We start from the raw sequence: 21,230 nt of genomic DNA on the forward strand, positions 1-21,230 counted from the left end.
CTCCCTAGACATGTAGATGCCAAGGATAGGGAAAATCTACTGTACAAAGCACATTAGTTTCTATAGGTGTTTAATGAATATATGTTGGTTGAGTGGTATGGAAAAAAGTTTTTAAAAATATTTGATATGGTAATACATTTGTATTATGATTTTTAATGATTTCATAAAGATATGTGACTCAGGATTTATTTTTTAAACTTTAAGTCATATGCAAAGTAAAAAGAAAAACTATAGTTCACCATATTGACTCATATTTTTGGACTATTTTCTTATAAGAAATATATCAGAAGTTTTAAACCAAATTATTATCTTTTATTTGTGACTTTGTTTTTATAATATTAAAAAGATTTAATACTACTAGTATTATTTTCTAACAGCTCTTTAAAATTCTGTGACTTTCAAAAAAACTTCTATGACTTTCCAAATGTAGATAATCTAGGATTAATGGTATTAATGTCTTTAAAATTAACAAAAATCTTTAAATAGACTCTCCATTAATTTTATTCTCTAATAGTCCTATCTCTTTTTTGGAGAATAAAATCTTTCCTATATCCAAATTCAAGAGAATTAGTTGTCACTCAGAATAAACCCAATTTTTTTAATGTGTATATTTAGGGTAGAATTGGAGGTCTTGGAACTTAAAGAAACAATAGTGTTTTGGATCAAGTATAATGGAAGAAGATTCCTCAGCTTGTCTAGCCATAGAGCCCTGTAATAGTATTCCTCAAGGGCTTCTTAATTTACCTTCAACAAACTTACAAAACCACATCTTAAAAACAGAATCAAAATAACATACCAATGACAGCCATTACCAGGCAGAAGCAGTTAGCAGCTAATAGTCAGTGGCATGTAATAATATAAAAGCTTTAAGATTAAGAAAAATATTACCTCATGAAGAAGAAATACTCCTCTAGGACACTGGTTTTGCTTTTGGGCAGTGCCCATTGTCAGCTGTCTACTGTCAACGGGCACTTGCAGCACAGCAGCTGTGTCAGACTGCATTAGTGGTACAGCGTTCACTTTGACGTACACCAACTGAAAGTCTTTATATACCAACAGCTCTAGTTTAGTAATTAGGCTCCCGACCACAACGTTTAATAAAGAAAAAGTTGAAATGGGCAGTGAGACTGGTGAGGCACAGATTTTGATTAAAAGAAATAAGTATATTAGGGATAATGCCTTGTATCTATGTAGTTTGATTGTTCAACTAAAACTTAATAAAAGTTTTTGTCTATGAGTAAACAGCCTTAAAAGTTCCCTCCTTACATCTTAACTCTGAGGTCTGTCACAGAAGCTAAGGCCTAAACTATGGGCTGTCTGCCCCCACTTTGTTATTTAATACTGCCAGCGCTGATAAAATGGCTTCACCAAGCAGAAAGAAAGCAAACATTTCCTGCCAAGCTTAAGGTGGAAACCTACACCATGATCAGATCAGCATGATACAGCTTCAGAACTTGGGCGTATTGATAATATCATGTTTCTTTTTTTATGTTCTTGAACACATTTGCGAAGACAGATGGGAAACTGAGGAGCCTCTTTTGATACTGAAATGTCATTTTGAAATTAGCTTCTAAGAGATGCTATGAATTTTTTGAGTCTATGTGTGAGGGGAAAGGTAAAAATATTATATCCAACTAGAGATAATGTTAATCATTTATAACAAAAATAGTTAAAATAAAATGTACTTTACAAGGAAGATTTTTTCATTATGTTCTTAAATTTGTTTGTTCATAGCTCTTCAGAGTGTATTTATTCTTCTCCATTTAGTTTTTAGCAAGCTATATAACTCTCCAAAAGGAAAATATTTATGGTTTCATTTTAAATTTGGATGCTTATCATTGTATGTAATCTAATGTTGTCTATAAACTCTCTCTGAACTCATAGCCTCATCAAGACATATGAAACCTACCTATAATCATCATTTACTCTATTTTGACTAATGTGATCTTTATAATTGTAGAATAAACATAAAAATTTTGTAGATCTTTTGATTTCTGGTTTCATGATTTTCTTCAAGAGAACTTTTAAATTCCCCTCAGTAGATAACTACATGCTGACTAAAATAAAACACAAACAAAGGAAAACAATTTGAATTTTATGTTGCCCTTGTTCAGAAGAGCTTCTAATAGTTCACGTGAGTTAGTTCATTTATTCTGTCATCTCCAAGAAGGCATAACAAATTATGTCCACATCTTTGTAGATGAAGGAGGTGTGAAATATGGATATTAAGTGGCTTATCCAGGCTCAGGAATTGAATGGTAAAGCTAGAATTAAACCTTAGGGTTTTTTTACAGCAGTCTTTGTGGTGGATTAAGGTATTGCTTTTTAAAAGGTTTCAAAAAGTTAGATAATCAATCAAGATCCTATAACATTACTTTGAAATCTCTTCTATCAGGAACTGCAAATACAAAACCAAATAAAACATACTCCCTTATATTATTGTTCCAGTTGGAAGTGGGGGTGGGGTTGGAAAAATGAGTGGAAGTAATAAGAGATTTATAATAGAATGGATAATTTATTCATGCATGCATTCAAATTATGAGAGAAAGTGTATTTAGAAAGTTATAGAAGAAGTAGAAGTGAGGCAGCTGGGCTTTGTAGGCTCAGGGAACAAGTTACAGAAGCAAAAGAAGGGCTGTTGGGAACTTAGGAGGGAGAAAGGCAAAGGTAACGTGTCTGCGGTGGGGAGGTAAAGGGGAAGAGGGAAGGCGCACACTCCAGAGAAGCAAAGCACACCATAGTGGATAATTTTAATATAGTGAAAGGAATGTTCTAATAGAGGTCCAGTGTGCTCTGTGAATACAGTGGAAGGAGGTACTAACTCTCTACCAGGATGGGGGGTATCAAGGAAGTGTTAATCTGAAATTTTTTTAGGAGTAGGGCCAACTACACTGTTTTCAGAAACAACATCTCCTGCAATCAAAATAGGTAGTGAGCACAGCTATTAAGTAGGTGTGCTTAATTAATGATTTCTCTGCTTTTTTTATATTAAAATAATTATAATAGCCTGGGCCATCTTTAGAAAGATTTGAAAAGCAGTTGAAGACACTGCATCTTATCTAGTCTCAAATACTGTTATTAAGTGTATTATGTGAGTAGCACAGTACATGGTTTCACTGGTCTAGTGGACCTAAGCATTGAATAAATGAGCCTAGAATTTCATGTTTCTCCTTATTTATATGGCCAGATTCTGTACTTGAACTCTCATTTTGAGTGTCCAGATGAGTAAATTTTTTCCCTAGTGCTTTAGCAACATGAAGCAACCATGGTACTGTATTGCTACATGTGATACTATAGGTAGTATCCACCTGTGAAGTGTTAATCAGACAATTACTGTCTAGTTGTGTAGTAAAAAATAGCAAATATCATTAACATGGCAATAAAAGCCTAGCATTTATAAAGCATTAGTTATTCAAGAACCACCTTATCGGCAATTAGTCTTAGGTCTCATGGCTACTGAGAAGGCATGGCTCTCTTGGGATACTGTGGCCCACTGATGTATTGTTAGTAATGACCTAAAAGAGGATGATATATGTGCCTGTTACAAATGGAATTGGCTTATGATAACATTAGGAAAGTTCCCTATTTCAGTAGTGGTTGGGGTGGGCTTCACTGAAGAAGCCATGTTTAAAATAAAACTATAGGATAAGAAACAACTAACCGTGAGAAAGGTCAGGAGTAGACCATTCAGGGCAGAGGAAGAAAGAATGTACAAAGGCCTTTAACATGTAAGAGAAGGTAACAGGGAAAAACCTGTGGCCTGGGTGCGATAAGGGAAGTGGAGATGAAACTGAAAAGGATTCGAGTAGCAGACTGAAAAGAAGTTTAAATTTTATTTAGAATGTAATTATATGCCTTTGAGACTTATTGAACAGGGTAGTGGAATCATGGAATTTATATTTTGAAAAACAGTTCTGGCTGCTGAGTCAAAGATAGTTGGATGAAGAAAGTAGAAGAAGCAGAGAGGCGTATTCAGAAGCCATTGGAATTCTCTAGTCAAGTGATGGAGAATAGGGTGATGCTATTGGAACTGGAAGAAATCACAAGGAGTAAGGCATCTTTGAGATTTAAAAAGCCAGCATACACTGATGGATTTAATATGGTGAGTAAGAAAGAAGGATTTCAGAATGGTACCCATTGTTCTGTTTTGAGTATCAATTTGGCGATGGTGTCACTTGTTAAAATTGGAAAGACGGGTAGAATGGACATCTCTGGATGTGGGAAGTAAAAGATTAGTGTTCAACACGTTTGGTTTGAGGTGCTTCTGATAATATACAAGTTGCCGTTTGAATTATATAAGATTAGAGCTCCCAGAAGAGGTCAGTAGCATGAATATAAATTGGGAGATGTCAGTATGTAGATAATATTTAAAAGCCTTCTAATCATGAAGTTATATAAGGAAATAGTGAAAAGACAGGGTTCTAAAACTAGTACTGAGGAAATCCAGCACTTGGATATCCAGTAGAGGGGGAGAAAAAAGCAAAGATTAAGAATGATTGGTCTTAGAAGCAGGAGGAAACTAAACTTGTAAAGAGGAAACTAGACTTGTAATGAATCTAGTGATTCATTAAGGAATTGTCATCACTAACAGTTATTGCTGGTAACATATGGGCACAGAAATGTCCTTTGGATATGGCAATACAGAGGTTGATAGTGATTCACAATAAACATTGCCAAGGTGTGGAAGAGTTGGAAGATAACTAGGGTAGAATAATGCATGGGAGGTGAAAAATTGGAGAGACCAGCAACTAGAGAGAAATACAGAGGTGGGCAAAAGAAGGCGTAGAGTCGTAACAAATAAATAACACAATAATTAATAATTGAGAATAAATTCTGTTTTGCATATTCAGAACTCTAAACTTACTTTTGCCCATCCCTGTCTTGTAACTTAGGGAGAGGTTTAGTTTAGTTCATTGTTTTATTATGCAGGTATCAGTGCATGTTTGCATACTGATAGGAATGGCTCACTAGAAAGAAGCAGTAATGAAGATGCAAGAAGAGGGGAGAAGTTAACTAAAGAAGTGAAAAAAATTTTTAAAGATTTTATGTATTTATCCTTAGAGGGAAAGGGAAGGAGAGAGGGAGAGAAACATCAATGTGTGGTTGCCTCTCATGTGTCCCCTGCTGGGAACTGGCCTGCAACCCAGGCATGTGCCCTGACTGGGAATCAAACCACAATCCTTTGGTTCACAGGCCTGTGCTCAATCCACTGAGCTACACCAGCCAGGGCAGAAGTGAAGTTTTTTAAATAAAATAAAAGGAGGGGGAAAAGAACAGATATTGGGAACTGTCCTTCAATCGGTAGGAAATTTCATCCTTTGAGACTACAGGCAAAAGATTTGCTGACCCACATAGATGTGTAGAATTAGTTATGGAAAAATGAGAAAAGTCCTCTCTGACAGCTTCTGGTTTTTTTTTGGGGGGGGGGGATATGAGATAAGTCATCAGATAAAAGTGAAGAGGGAATTGAGGTGGAAAGTTTGAAGAATGAGGAAAAGTGAAGCAGTCGTTGTGGGCAGAAAGTGAACTATTAACACATGTTGTTAATTGTCCAGAGTAGTTAACCATGAATTTATGGTGTTGCCAGAACAGTCACTTCTTTGATTTTCTCTGTTTTGGCTATGTGTTGGTAGTCAAGTTAGTAAAAGAAGACAGTTTGTTGAGTTTATCTCTGGTGGTATGAGCATTAAATCCTTTCAATTCTTATTTTTTATCTCTTCTATTAATTTTTAAGACTATCTCTGTTCCATTTTTAAATAAAATTTTAAATTAGTGAGTTTCAATATGTAGCTTATTTAATAATGTAATTTACCACTAAAATAGTATAATATAGACTGTCACAAACTCTAGCTTCTAGTCTGATTTTAAAATTATAAACATATGTCTATGTGTCTGGATGTGGCATAGTATGTTTCTCAGTGGTCTTTACATGACATACCCCAAATGTTGTTATCCTTATTTGCACTTAAGTGGATCCATGTGTAGGAAAGGATTAGTTGTAAGGAAAGAAAATGTTTGAACCTTCGGATTCCCAAGTAAGCAAGTACTTGTTGCCATGCTGAAATGAATTCACTTTTCCAAGACTTTCAAGGTAGATTTTGTGATCAGGGAATGAGAGCTTATACCTGTTACCCTGAAGGGGCAATTGGCTTATTCAGATGAATTAAGAAGCAGTTTGTTTCTCAGAAAGTTTTAGTCATTATTTTGTATTGTACACACAGCAAAAAGGGAACCAGACTGTGACCACAGATGTCACACAGGAAGTCTTCAGTGTCTATGGGCTATTGGGTTAGTGGCTATAAAGTATTCTTCTATGTTTCTTTTTTCAGTAGTGGAACCATATGTATGATTTTTTGTTATTGAACTATGGATTCAAAAAATTAATTTCTGGTCAGGCATTTTTGCCATGTCTCAATGCATATACAGACCACTGCCTTAAAAAATTAAAAAGGCCTGCTGGGTTGAAGTACATCAAGGTTTGAAGAATAAATAAGAAATGATGTACTTAATTTAAGTTGAAAAATACTGATACATTCATTATGTTAGAGAAAAATGTTAGTACATGGTAGTCTGCCATGAAAAAAATTAAGTTTTTTACCTAATTAAACACAATCAAATTATCTGATTTCAAGCAATCAAATTTTCTGAATACACATGTAATCATAATAAAACTGTGATACTTAATAATTCCAAATACTACAATCTTTTTTTGTAAGAACTCTTTGTTTCTTCTTTAAACATATTTATTTAAATGACCAGAGAATACCAGGGCTTCATACTAAGGTAATAATCCATATTTGAACTATACCTTTAGAAATTAAAGGAGTAAACTTTACATTCTATTATTACCCCAAGTCATTTCATGGATAATTAATATTCTGCCAAACTAGACAGTATCAGAAACTTTTATCTGTTTTTAAAAAACCAGTAATTCACCTTTGATGAATATGAAATGATACTAAAAAAATAAAGTTCAAAACATTGATTTCATTAGATAAGAAACATTGGGCTATGAGAAGTTAGACAAAGATAGCATCGCTTTTCTCTTCCACTGTCACCACCACCATGGCCATTCCGTCCATGACCATTCCATCTCTGATCCTCTGTTTGGAGAAGTCAGAAAATTGCCACCACTTTCATTATCAATAGTAAGGTAACATTCCAGTTATTTTCTAACAGTTCTGTGCATACATGATAGATTCTTATCATTCCAGGAAGAAGCTCTACTTCTGATGTACTAGACACACACAAGTCTCCATTCTCTCATCAGACCTTTCTTAACAAAGGGCTTAGTAAATCTATGGGATTTCTGTCCATCAGAGACACGCAAGATGAGGAAGATTATTTCAAGGACATTTTATCAGATAATAATTCTGGACATGAAGATTCTGAAAATACTTGCTCTCCTTACCAATTCACAACTAGTGGTCCAGAAACAAAAGCTATCCCTGGCATTGATGTGATTCCCAAGAAGAAGATTTGGGCTTCATCCATGGACTTGCTTTGCACAGCTGACAGAGACTTCTCTCCTGGGGAGACCAGCAGATACCGACACTGTCTCCCTGAGGCAGTAACAGCACGGTCTTCGACTGCTCCTAGAAGAAAGGAGGCAAGATACTCAGATGGAGGCATAGCCCTGGATATCTTTGGCCCTCAGAAAATGGATCCTATGTTTCACAGGCGAGAGTTGCCCACCTCCTCAGCCATATCAAGTGCTTTGGACCGAATCCGAGAGAGACAAAAGAAACTTCAGGTTCTGAGAGAAGCCATGAATGTAGAAGGTTAGTAATTTTGTGTGTTTCAGAGAGAACTGAATTGAAATACTTAAAATTGTGTTTCGAAATAAAGAGGGTTATTAAACCATTCCACAAGTCTTATTTTCACTGCCAAACCTTTGCACCCAGGTTAGTCTTGTTTCTCTATCAGTTTCTGTGCTCCCTTCTATCAAACCCCTAATCCAGGAACACTGCTTCCACAGTCAGCCCTACGAAACAGTCCCAGGGCAGTTACTCTATACTCTCCATGTTTTGGATAGTATCTTTTTAGATTGCAAGCTTCTTGGAGACAGGCACCATGGTTTTTGTTTGTTTGTTTGTTTGTTTGTTTACTTTTTTAATTATCCAAGGTACCGTGTGTCTTGTGGGAGTCTTCCGTGAAGGACTGGGTCACAAAAGTGAGGTGGACGCCGGGCAGTGCACAGGTAGTACAGTGCGGTGCCTCCCGAACCACCAGTCTCAGAAAACAAGTTCTGGGATACAGCTCCTGGAGCTTAGAATTTGTTCTGTTTGGAATGAAGTTTTAAATCTGTGTTTTTAAAATCATAGTATTTAATTGTATAAATTTAGAGGGAGATAGCCTATGTGTAAATGATTTACTCCATTTAATAGTTATGTGGACGGACCTTACTTCAGCAATTGGGCTTAATCACCCTGAAGTGACCCCCCTCTGTAAAATGTTCTTAACAAAAATAGATGAACTGGCTAATGAATGTAAAGTGATTAATAAATCATATTATTACATTATTAGTATGAGAGGCATAAAAATAACTTGATAAATGATAAATTCTTATTTGCAGGGCAGAGCTCTATTTCAGCAATACCTGATTCACATACAAAGGTCAATATACTGAATGGAATAAAACTGTGTTCTAGACATATGGATGGACAGGGGCTATTTTTAGTATAGACAGATGAAGAGAAAACAAAATAAGACAGTTTTTTATCTAACCCTCTACATTTTTGAGGATTAAACTTTTACAACTACCCTTTGCCTTAGACACACTCTGGGGCATAGCTGATGAAGAGGGACTTAGAGGAGCTTTCTAGTTCAGTGAGTCATCTCATCATCAAGGGTCATGTTCATTTTTGAGGCGATTGTCTAGTAGAACATTTTTGACTCATTGATTGCCTTTAAAATGCTCTATCTTTAAAGGTTTGTTTGTTCCTTAAGTTTTAAGCATAGTCCTAGAATTGAACATACTCTCCACATTGTATTTTACTTCTAGTAAAAGAAGTTTTACAATTGTTTTCTAAGTTCAGGAATTGCAGGTTAGTAAATAATTTGAAATTACAGAGGAAATCATTGAACATTTAATTGCTATTACAGGTTCGTGTATACATGCATTTAAAAAATACTAGTTAACTCTATGAGATAGTCAGATACAACCTTGATCTGAAAAGTGTCAAATACAGAAAATAAAAACTTAGAAATTTGTTTTTGCATGATTTCAGTGTTTAACTTTGATCAGTAAATTTTTAGTTATGACAGCAAATAGGCATATCCTATAGCTTAAAACACTCTCCCTGTTCAGAAGTTGTGTTTTGTAGCTGCTTCATGTGGCTCAGCAGCTAGCACGGGAATGACAGTCTAGCCTGACTTCTCAGCGTAATCCCTCCTAGATAAATTTATGTAAAGGAATCTTGCCTATTGTGGAATAAAAAAACGAAACCTAAATTATTTAAGTAGGCAAACCATGATGGTCTCAGAATATAGATAGTGAAGATTGACACCAATCTAGATGACCATGTATAATGTTTAAGAGGTTTAGTAGTATATTTTCTTCACATGAGCATATTACAAGTAAAATCACAATTTTTAATGTTCTCAAAAGATTGACTATTAAATGGGGATTATTAAAGTTCAAGAAGGTGTTTATTTCTTCAGATAATGCATGCATGCGTGTTAAGGAAACTGAAATAAACCAAGTTGTTTCCAAATATGCATATATATTTGCAAAAATGGTGTATTATGTACACCCTTATTTTTTTTAAATGGTAACTCGTTATAGAGCACAATTTCCAGCTTTAGAAATTTCTGATTCATTACAAGAGTTAAAAGGGAAAAAAATTTTAAATATAATGTGCTTTGAATTGTTTGATAAAGGACAATTTTCATCGCTATTGAAATCTTCTTCACTAATGAAGAGTTGTCAGAAGCACTTGCTCCCACAAAGAACCTATGCATTTTTCCCAGAGTATATATATATATATATATATATTTAATATTTTATTTATTTATCTTTAGAGAGGAAGGGAAGGAGAGAAATATCAATGTGTGGTTGCCTCTCTTGGGTCCCCTGCTGGGAACTGGCCTGCAACCTAGGCATGTGCCCTGACTGGGAATCGAACCACCATTGTGTGGTTCGCAGGCCCGCTCTCAATCCACTGAACTACACCAGCCAGGGCTCCCAGAGTATATTTTATAACCAAGTAAAATAGCATAGTTTAAATATGTTGGTTTATGGAAATGCTTCCACCACTCTAAGTAAACTCTCTTATTATGTAGTAACTTGCAAGTAGTAATAAATTATATTTGCTTTATTCTAAAGGAATGTTTGATGTTTGGAATTCAAGCAGTAATTCTTTTAGTTATTTAGTTGAGTAACTTACTGGTTTTGTACTGTGCTTTTTTTTAAAGGTGAGATAATTTGTTGTGCAAAAAATTGTAGATTATTAATAGAAGATTTTAGCTGGCATACAGAAAAAATAGAAAATGATAAATCCCATTTATCTCATTTAATTCTCATTAAAAGCAGGTTCCACAGATCCCTTTTATGTGTGATATATCAAGCAGAACAGTGGATGTTATTAATGTACACATTTCTTGTACACATTTCTTTTTAAAAAAATATTCTTGTTTGACTCATAGATACAGAGAACAAACTGATGCTTGCCAGAGATGGGCAATGGGAGGATGGGTGAAAGAGATGAAGGAGATTAAGAGGTACAGGCTTATTATAGTTATAAGTCACACGGACGTAATGTGCAGCATAGTGAACACAGTCAATAATATTTTCAGTAACTTTGTGTGGTGATAGAGTTATTAGATTTCTCATGTTGATCACTTCATAAAGTATATAAATATCAAATCACTATTTTGTATACCTGAAACCAATATAATATTGTAAGTCAACTACACTTTAAGTAAAAAAGAGCTTTGCATTCCAGAATAAAAATTAAAATGTATATATTCTTGTTTTAAAGCATTTAAAAATATTGCTTATGGCTCTGTACAATTTTTGTGAACTTTAAATTTGACACTTGCTACTGGATATCAGTAATATTAGAGTGAGAAGAGGTCTTAGAGTGCATGTTCTCAGGCTTGTGAAGATTTAATAATGTACTCAATATCACATAACAAGTTAATGGTAGAGTTTTCACCATTATGGGAGATTATGATTTCTATCATAGGTTTCAGAGTTCCAGTCTAAGGATTTCCCACTACATGTCATTTCCTAATTTTTTTTTTAAATTTAAGAAAGGTTTAAATTGCAGCTGACATTCAATATTAACACCAGTCTCACATGTACTGCACAGTAGGTAGACTTTTATATAATTTACAGAGTGATCCACCCATAAGTCTTATACCACTAACACCATATATGATTACGGTATTATCAACTGTATTTCCTTTACATCCAGGTGACTATTTTGTAACTGCCTATCTCTACCTCCTAATCCCATCACCTTTTCCACCCAAACCCCAACCTCCCTTTTGGCAATCATCAGTTATTTTGCCTGTATCTGTGAGTTTGTTTCTGTTTTGTTTGTTCATTTATTTTATCTTATTTCACTAAGCATAATACCAGTGTTCATTGGCTTACTATAACAATTGGAAGAAAAGAAATTTTGAGATTTCATTTTGTCCTTTTGGGAATTCGAGGAAGCTCATTGGACTAATGGGAAAGGCAGTTGTCTCCTTCACCCTTAGGTGTGTAGTCCGTTCCTTAGCCCATCCTCTTCAAAGGAGCCTTTACCTAAATCACCTGCACTGATTCTCTTCAGCTGACATCAACCTGCCACCATCACAGGGGCCACAGGCCTTAAAATCAAGGAGTTTGGTACTGGAAGGAAACTGGATCCCATTTAAACCAAACATCTAATTTTCGGAGGCCCAGAGTAAACTAGTTTGCCAAAGGATGTGAATAATTCATAACAGAGCTGTATTTAGAATGCAGGTCTCTTAAGCTTCAGAATAAGATTTTTTCCACTGTTATTCTGATTTCAAGCAGAAACCAGATATGTTGTCAGGAAAACTTTTATTACTGCCAGGGAAGCTGGACATTCAACTAACCACCTACCAAATCCCTTAAGTTTCTTTCTAATCTAATAAAGTTATATCTTTTTAAATGCAGGAAAACATGATCATATTATGAAAACAGGTTCAAAAGGAGGCACTTTGGTTCTTTCTACAGTAAACCACACTGGGTGGGGGTGAAGAAGGACCTCCGCTTTGACACCGGCTGTGTTACCGTGGGTAATGTTTTCCTGGGGCTTTGCTAAGGTTGGATCTGTAAGGCGGATGTCCTGTAGCTGACAAGGTGAGGGAGGGAGTAAGTGGTTGGCATTGAGTGCTCTGATTTCTTTGTAAACAAAATAACAAAGTTAGCAACAAAAGAAACTATACTTGGAGGTTAAAGATTATAAATATAAGATTATTATCGTGATTAAGTTAAACGTTCAGATACTTCTCTATATACATAAAGCAGTAGGGAAGGGTCATGAGGAAACATCAGATTTCTCTCGTGAAAACTAGTTTTAAAATTTGATGTCATTTTCATTTATTGCTTTATTCTTTATATTCCTCCTCTTTCACTTCACCATAGGACTGTCCTATTCTCTTTTTTTTCCTTCTTTGTCCTCACTGTTTTCTTTTCTGCCTTTCATCTCATGATCTGAGACAACTGTCTATTTTCTAAGAGGAGTATTTGTTGTCATCTTTCCTGTGAGGTAATTACCACACACTCCCTATCCATTGCTCTGTGATTATGAGATAGCAGTTCAGAACCAGTACTGTGAGTGTAGTATGAATAGCAGTCCACACCCTGAGTGGGGACTGTGAACAGCATTTCGCTTCCAATAGTCAGAACTCCTCTGTATTCTATACAGTATTAGAAGGAAAAGTATGAAGAACAGAGATAATTAAATCCTACAAAAGTGATTATTATTAAATATACTTATTTAATGAGTTTTAAGTTAATCTGCCTTACATCAAAATTAAATATTTCCTTTCTTTCAATGCTATGACCTCTGGTCTTGCCTAGTTTTGCTATTCGGTGACTGCCCTGTGAATACAACTTCAAGTCTGTGTTCTGCAACAGGAACATGTAAACACTCGGGTATGTGAGCCTGTTCTCATTTTCTAGGAAATATTAAGGTTCTCATATACCTTGATATTTCCATGAGATGATTGAATTTGAAAATTCACAGGGATTTTTATAGTTATGTTTCAGAAAAGCAAGGGACAGATTCATAATGTTACTTTTCAGCATATAGGCTACTTCTAGTGACATTTTATGGAGAGAAAAAAATTTCAAAACTCTTGTAAAACTTCAAAACTCATAAAGATGAACTATTCAGTTTTTATTTCTTCCCTTTAATTCTCTTTGTATATGGCAGAAAAGATATGAATTGTTCTTTATATACTCCAAGAACTATATACTCCAAGAAAATAACATTAATATTCAGATTTTATTTTATCAGTTCCACAGAAGTAAAAAATGAATAAGCAGGGATTTTAGGGGGTGTTAGTCAAATATCATATGTATTTTAGGTATTAATGACTTAATTATTATACTGTTAAGATACAAATATATTTTGTATCTCCAAAGAGCACACTCTTACACATGGAGTCAACATCTTAGCCAGAAAGAAGTGCCTACTGTGTTTCCAGGGCTGAATTGTAAAGAATTATGGGTTAGACCAGCATCATCCAACAGAATTTCTTTGGTGGAGGAAATGTGCTCTTTCTACCAAGTCCGAATCAGTAGTTACAAGCCACATGTGACTATTGAGAGCTTGCATTTTGGCCAGTGCAGCTGAGGAACTGTTTTATTTAAACTTGTATAGCCCCACGTGGCAGGCGGCCACTTTGTTCGAACAGTGCCCGTTCAGACCATTCTCATGTAAAGAGCCCAGTATAAAATACTAGTGTGCAGTTGAGGAAAGATTGGTTTGAAGTAAGCAGTGTTATTTTTTACTTAAAATACAAATGAGAATAGACATTTAAGTCTTTTGACTTATCCAAGAGTAAAAAAACGAAATCATATTTTTAACATTAAGGAAAGTTAGAGGTGAAACTAGTACAAACATTTCATTGTCTATACTCGTAGTCACAGAATACTGATGTTGGAGTCCACAGAAGTCACAGACTACTTTTTCAAAAACTAGGGACCTAATTTGAATCTAACTCATATATATATAGGGTCTGGCAGAAGTAACACCTCATTGAGTGTGGTTGGTAGGGTAATAATATGGGTGTAAAAATTTATAGCTTTCATTTGGACATTTTACCTAAAATGTCATATGGTGTGCTTGAGTATGATATTGTTATGTCACAGAATTACATGCTTATGATTCTGTAATAAAAGATTTTGTAACTTTAAAAAAAAGGTGGTTACTTGTGCTGGACCCTGTTGTTCACATAAACCCAATTTGGTTTTGACATCAGCACCTGCTGAAAAAGCATGGTATGTTTTAAGAAAGGTTTAAATGGATTTTACTAGCAGTGAGTATCATGTTTTTTTAAGACCGAGCAATTTTAACCTCTAAAATACTTTTTTTATTCCATCCCTGTCAGTACCTTCTGTTTCCCAAAGGACTTTCTTTCTCGGTTGATCACACAGCTACAATTTGTCCGCCATTTCCCTGCTATACATTTCTTCTCTGCTGTCAGTCATCTAATAACTTCCTGTCACCTGAACAGGATAAAATGTTAGCTCCTTTTAGATTATGGTATGTGCGGCTCTCCATGTTTATATCTCTTGATTCTCATCCTTCAGCACTTCCCATCTCACATCTCACTCCAACACCCTGTACACATTCTGTCCGCCTCTCTCCCCACCTCTTCCCTTCCCCCTCGCTCCCATCATACAGGCTGTTTTACACTTCTGTGCCTTTATTTATGCAGCTTTACATCTTGAGACTATCAAAGGTTTCAGTCACTGCCTGTGCGACTGAAGTTTAGGAAGCTTCTCTCAGCGTCCCAGTTTAGATTAATGGCTTATGTTTTTCATTGAAATTACTTGTTTTGAAGAGCCTGTTTCTCCTCCTTAGAACATCAATTATTTGGCCTCGTCTAATTCATAACTGTGTCCTTAGCATCTACATATAATAGATACTCATAACTGTTTTTCCTTAAAGTTCTTACTGTTGACACTATTACAGATGGTCCCCATCTTCCCCCACTTTTCCCACCTCTACCCAGCCCCTGCCCCCTACTCATAATTGTTTATTAATCTAAACTGAGTATTGCATTGTGGCTATTAATATTAAATATTTTGTATATTCAGTAGTGCTACTTCAGTAAGGGATACAACAATATTCTCTGATGAATTACAGTGAAGAGAAATCTACCTCCTCCTGTTTTGTCCTGCCATAAGGGAAAATCACATACTCGTCAGTGATAGACTGACCAGCAAATGCAACCAGTTTCTTTTAGAGCTCTCTGCTGTTTGAAAGCTTTAGAAGAGGCAGTGAAGTCACAACAAGGGGGAACCTGGATGCTAGAAGGGTGGTACAGCCAGCCCAGATGCAATCATGGCCCAGACTTGTGGTTATGCCCTTACACAAGAACCACATAGAGGAGAGGAACTTGGAAGCTATTCATTCTTTTTGCAATTTCTACTCTGCACAAATCTTACATCTATAAGGTGTTGGTTCACTGAGCATTTCTCCATATACTCATCATTTATATATATTCATGATTGTGTAAGTTATGTACCTGGTTAAAATTTTTACTGATCTTGTCTAGTTCTCAAGGAATTTAGAAAATTCTATTCATGTATCTTGCAGCATGGTGTAATATAAATGCAGTGGACTCCAATGAACATTTAAAAGGCACAGTATATAATCTCCATAGATTAATTCCTTGAAAAGAAGTCCTATAGAAAAACATTTCATATGTGAATACATAATGTTACTATTTTCGTTCTCTGCCTTATTTGAAAATTAAAACATTTTATTTGTCAGGAACTATAACCTTAAAATATGCAGGGTTTTAAAATTTTATAGGTCTGAGCTAAAAAAACTGTTATTTTGTGCTTTTCTCTTTGATATCTGTGATTGGAGTCATGTATTAAAAGTAAATAAATGCCGAGAAAAAAAGTGGTTATATAATTCTTGATGTTGCAATTGGCTGAGTCGTACTTTTTTGCATGTTACTTGCCTGAGCTTGAATATGTGTCATTTGTAAATGGTGTTTTTGTTTTTATTTTTTTATAGTGATATAAACAATGAGGATAAACTTTAAATTACAATTTAAGTAAAGAATGTTCTAACTAATTACCTATGGCATGATTACTCTTTTTGTGATGTTAAAAACAGTCAAAATAAAAATAAATACTTTTTAGGAATAAATGAGGGTGGACGCCCAAGAAAATGGAATTATCTTCTAGAGAACAGGCCTCTTGTAGTGCAGGCTTCCCTCCCTGCTGCTAAGTGATGTTCTAGGAACCCTTTGGTATCAGTGTACCAGCAGGAATTATTGTGAGAGGCTGCATTCAGCTTCGGTGAATATTTTTAAGACTCAGCACATTTGGCTATTTCATAAGGGGTGACCTGTGAGTGCTCCTGCCCACATCTTGCTGAGTATTCAGCAGTTTTTGATCAAAAATGGCATGTACCCCAAGCCCTACCCTCCCTATTCACCTGATCTCACCGCAAGCAACTACTTTTTGTTTCCCCTGATGAAAAAAGTCCTCAAAGGGGAACATTTTGCCGACGTGAAAGAGGTGAAACAAAAAATGCCAGAAACACTAACAGGCATCAAAATCAATGACTTCAAAAATTGTTCTGAGCTGTTAAAAAATGTCTCGGTAGGTGTATTGTATCAAATAGATAGTGCTTTGAAGGTGACTGAAGTTTAAACGTGTAAGAACAAATATACAATTGTTTAATAAATAAGTTCCTATTTTGAGGGCACCCCCCTTCATATACAGATGTAATAAGACATTAAAAAGGAGACAAAGGAAAGGATGGACATAAAATTCAGGGTCATGGTTACTGTGGGCGGGAAGTGAGGGCAGGGGATGACCTCTGTGTAGGTAGATGAATTTTTGTCAAAATTCATGCAGTTATGGAGGGATAAGTATTCGTGAATATTACTTACATGATTCAGAACTAAAGAATTAGTCATAAGTAAAAGCTGGCCTTGTATTTGAAATATATTTTTAAAAAAGAAGTGGTATTTTTATATTGCAGTTTGTGCTGGCTTATATTCCTCTTAATGTGAAGATTGTAGATTTGAATATTTCATCTGTAATAGTTTTATGTAAGCTCAGGATAGCGTGCAAATCTTTATAATCTTCCAAACATTAAAAGTGTAGTATTCATGATCACATGCCACAACTTTGTATGTTTATACTATGTTAGGTGGTGGTGAAAATCATGACTTAGTTGTCAAGCACTCGGGACAAAACATTCTACCCTATTGAAAAGCTGGGTTTTATTGTAACTACTTAAGTGGAGTCATTATATTAGAGCCAAAGTGAATTTTATTTAGAGTATCAGATTACAGTTAAAGAATAATAAAATGTCACTTTTTTAAAGCTGTTCTTCTAATAGTCCCTATTTTTCTCAGCACTATTTCACAAAATATATTTTAGAGAGAATATATTCTCAAATATTATATGTGTTTATATACATATATTTGCACACACCCAGTTTCATACTTCTGATTTGGTAATATGTGACCAGGCTGATTTTATTCTTTTGTACTTTTTACTATTTCTACACCACGATTCTTTCCTATCACTTCATTTAACACATCTACAATCTAAGTACTCATTGGAAGTCGAGAAGGAATTTGTCTAGTGAAATGAAGAATAATACGACCCTAACTGGACCTTAGTACACTGATTCAGACAGTGTAGGATTCATTGAAATATTTACTAGCTGAGATAAGAAATTTGCAAACCAGAATTACATACTGAGTCTAATTTTATCCCACAAAAGGCAGATAAATTCAGTTCTGCAACTGTATTAATGAAAGCTTAAATGTATAAAGTATGTGTCTGAATATTCTTAATAGAGCCATTCTACCTGCTTCAAGAATTTTAGCATTCAAAAACTTTGTAATGTTATATAAATAGTAAGGAGCATCTCTTTGTTTAAAAAAAATAGTCTGACACTCTCTAATTAAAACACCAGTCACTGGGTTTGGTTGATGCTGGGAGATGGCTATGTAAAGACTTTATTGTTCTGTATTCTTGTCTGTTCAGAGTTTTCAGTAAAAAGTTTGTGGGGTTTTTTTAATCATTCAGTTAATACCACATTTCTGGGATCTGGACCAAATCCAAAGTGCTAATATTACACATTTAAATATAGATGGAAAACATTTGTGGTATCTGGATCCTCCAAAAAGAAAAGTTGTTAATGATGTTAGGACAACTCATGGAAAGTTAGAGACCAGAACTCTGCAGACCAGAGCAGAGGAGGAAAACTGCTCTCTCTCTGGTTTGTGCCTACCAGGGGCTTTTATGCAGGTCATCTCAAAAAGCCAATCACTATTCTTGCACAGTGGCGTGTAAGCATGATAATGTGCCGCCACTCTGTATACACCAATAATGCAAGATACACATAGTAAATGACATATAATTTTATAATAATTTCTGACATGGTTACATTTATTACTTAATTCAGAAATGGAAAGCCTATACTTACAAGGGCCAGCTTTTCTTGTAAGCATGAGTAAGTAGTAACTTTTGGCTGAGAATGTCAATCTGATTATAACCTTCTTATAAGCCTGACTTGAATAGTAAATATTGCCTGGGAACTTTGATCTCATTATATCCGCCATGCCATTACTTGAAAGGAACGTGGCTAACCACATTTTGGTAGATACATTTCAGAATACAGAAGCTCACAAAAAATATCCCTACTACTTTAGTTAACAAAAATGCCCACCCCTACCCCAATCTTGGTGGGGGGGATATGTCTTCTTACCCCTAACAGTCCTACCAAGGCAGCCATTCAGTTTGTGCCTCAGGAGTGCTAGGGCCCTATTTCTAGAGAGCAGTCAAGCATCATAAGGAGTTCTGTTTCTGCTGCCCCCAGATGTGGTACTGAGAACATTTACAAATCAATAGTTTGTCAAAGAAGATGACTTATTGTTACATTTTTAAGAGGAGATAGTCAAAGCAAACTAAAAAAAAAAAAGAAACAAAAACCAGGCCAGCAGGAGAGAGGAAATTCGGACACATAATATTAAGAACAACTAACTAAAGTATTACCGAAGTATGGAAATTAATATTAAAATGCAGTTACTATCTTACAGCCACTTTGCAGAAATAGTAATGAAACAGTAAATTCATTTAATGTGGCACACAGAATTATTATTGCATGGTCTAACATCCCAGGGACTGAAGCTCTCTACTCCAGCCAACAACAGGCTTGCTGTGTCTCTCTGTTTTACTTTGTAAGGTAAAACTGTATTGCCTCTGCACACCCGGGCCTCTCCTTGGCCTTGTTGGTTTTATTGCCCTGTATGTCGCAGTGCTGTCTTTGTAATTTGGTTAAATTACCTTGGTGAAATTCCTCAAAAATTTTAGCATGGGAGTTCTATAAAAATAAAAAAAGTTCTTTGGTGCCCCTTGGAAAAAAATAACCATTCTTCTTAAGTAATCATTTAACTACATTCATTAAAATAAAACAGTATTAGATAAAATTATTGCTAGAAATCGGCAATCCTTTCAAATCACATTAGTCTTAAACCAGAAGATTTTTTTAAATTAATATTCTTTCCATAAGATTTCTGTGGTATAAGGCAATCGTTTTTTTAAAAAACACTGGTAAATGCTTGGATTTTCAATTCTAAAATTCCATTTATTATAATATTATCTGATACTCATATCATCCTTTTCCAGGTAAATACTGTCTTCCTCTCCATCAAGACCATGGCCAGTCATTTATCCTTCTTTTCTTCTCCTTCATTTAAGAAGGCTTTTTCTCAGCATGATTTCCCAGTTTTTCCAGCCATTATTTCAATCCTTGTTCTATAAGCCTGATTCTTATGGTGCCATTTAAGTATTTAATGAATTCATTCATTCCTATCTTTTTCTTTTAAGAATCTCTTTGCACAATTTGTAACAAGGAATAATTCATTTTTGAAGTCCCTGCTGTCGAGTTTGCAAAGTAGTGAAATAGAACCCCTGACATCATACCTTGATTATCTGCTGCCATCCATTCCATGTCACTCCTCAGACCTAGGGGTTTCCCATGGTCTACTTTCTCTACGGCCAAGAAAGGCCACAGAACCATTCTGAGTGATTTCAATACAACTCATACTCTCTAGGGTAATCTAAACTTTCATGGCTACATGTGGTTTTTGCTGACTTACCACATTCTTGACTCTTTTCAAGCTCCGAGCCTAACAATTTCCCAGGAAGTGATTCACTTTTTAACAGGAGTAAATCAACTTTCTGATATGAGTAGTATCTTGGAATTCCCTGTCTTTTCACTTTTCTTTTGTCCATCATTTCTTTCGATTAAGAAGAAAATGTTCTTTTGCCTTGCCAACTAACCATTCCGTGTGTGTTGGGTTTTTTCACATCTCCTGTTTTCCTCAGCACATTTTTTCATCCGTTTTCCTCCCTGTCCTTTACAACATCAGTCTCCCCCAATCTACAGGCTTATTAACTGTGGCCTAAAGTCACGCTCAGACATTTCACTCCGCCAAGAAGACCCTGATTAATCATTGTCTTTTAAAAATTTCTTTCCCTTTCTTTCAAAGCCCTAACTGAAAGAATAGTGTATACTCATTTTCCGAATTCCTTACCAGCTGGTCCTTCAATTTGACCTCTGACTTGTCTGTGCAATGGAAATAGTACTCTGTTTTAAAGTTCATCAGTGATACTTGTATAACACTTATAGTCATCTGTTCATTCACCCTTCCATTCATATTCACACAAGAAGTATTTGTGCTTGCTAGTAGACACTTGATAGATACTAGAAGTACACCTGAAAAAGACACAGTCCTTTTTGTCAGAGAGTTTATAATTTAGGTAGAGGAAACAAACAGGTAGAGAATTACTAGGCAGTGGAGGAGTTGCAAATAGTTATGTGTAAAGCAATATGAAAATAAAGAAAGCATTGCCCAACTCAGCCTTTAGGTGATCATGAAAGCTTTCGTATTGAAGTTAAGGCTTCTCTTAAAGAAGGGGTGTCCAGCTCGTGGGCTGCTTGCAGCCCAGGACAGTTAAGAATGCGGCCCAACACATAATCCTAAATTTACTT

At 35.4% G+C, this 21,230-nt stretch overlaps 1 protein-coding gene across 17 annotated transcripts in view; it reads left to right on the forward strand.

The window, feature by feature from the left end:
* The window catches only part of PTPN13 (protein tyrosine phosphatase non-receptor type 13), a 218,290-nt gene that overhangs the window by 93,978 nt on the left and 103,082 nt on the right, over nucleotides 1-21,230 (forward strand). For 15 of the 17 annotated variants that reach the window (XM_053666414.1, XM_053666421.1, XM_053666415.1 and 12 more), the window contains exon 7: nucleotides 7,215-7,781. The exons of 1 other annotated variant lie outside the window; for it this stretch is intronic. In XM_053666414.1, coding sequence (XP_053522389.1) covers nucleotides 7,215-7,781 — 567 coding nt within the window. Of the gene's footprint in view, nucleotides 1-3,962; nucleotides 4,103-7,214; nucleotides 7,782-21,230 lie in introns of those variants that run through there. One more of the 17 variants, XM_053666425.1, reaches the window with a different exon arrangement.

This window comes from Artibeus jamaicensis, unplaced genomic scaffold (assembly GCF_021234435.1).
Source record: "Artibeus jamaicensis isolate MK-2021 breed Jamaican fruit bat unplaced genomic scaffold, CSHL_Jam_final contig_452, whole genome shotgun sequence".
NCBI classification, from domain to species: domain Eukaryota; kingdom Metazoa; phylum Chordata; class Mammalia; order Chiroptera; family Phyllostomidae; genus Artibeus; species Artibeus jamaicensis.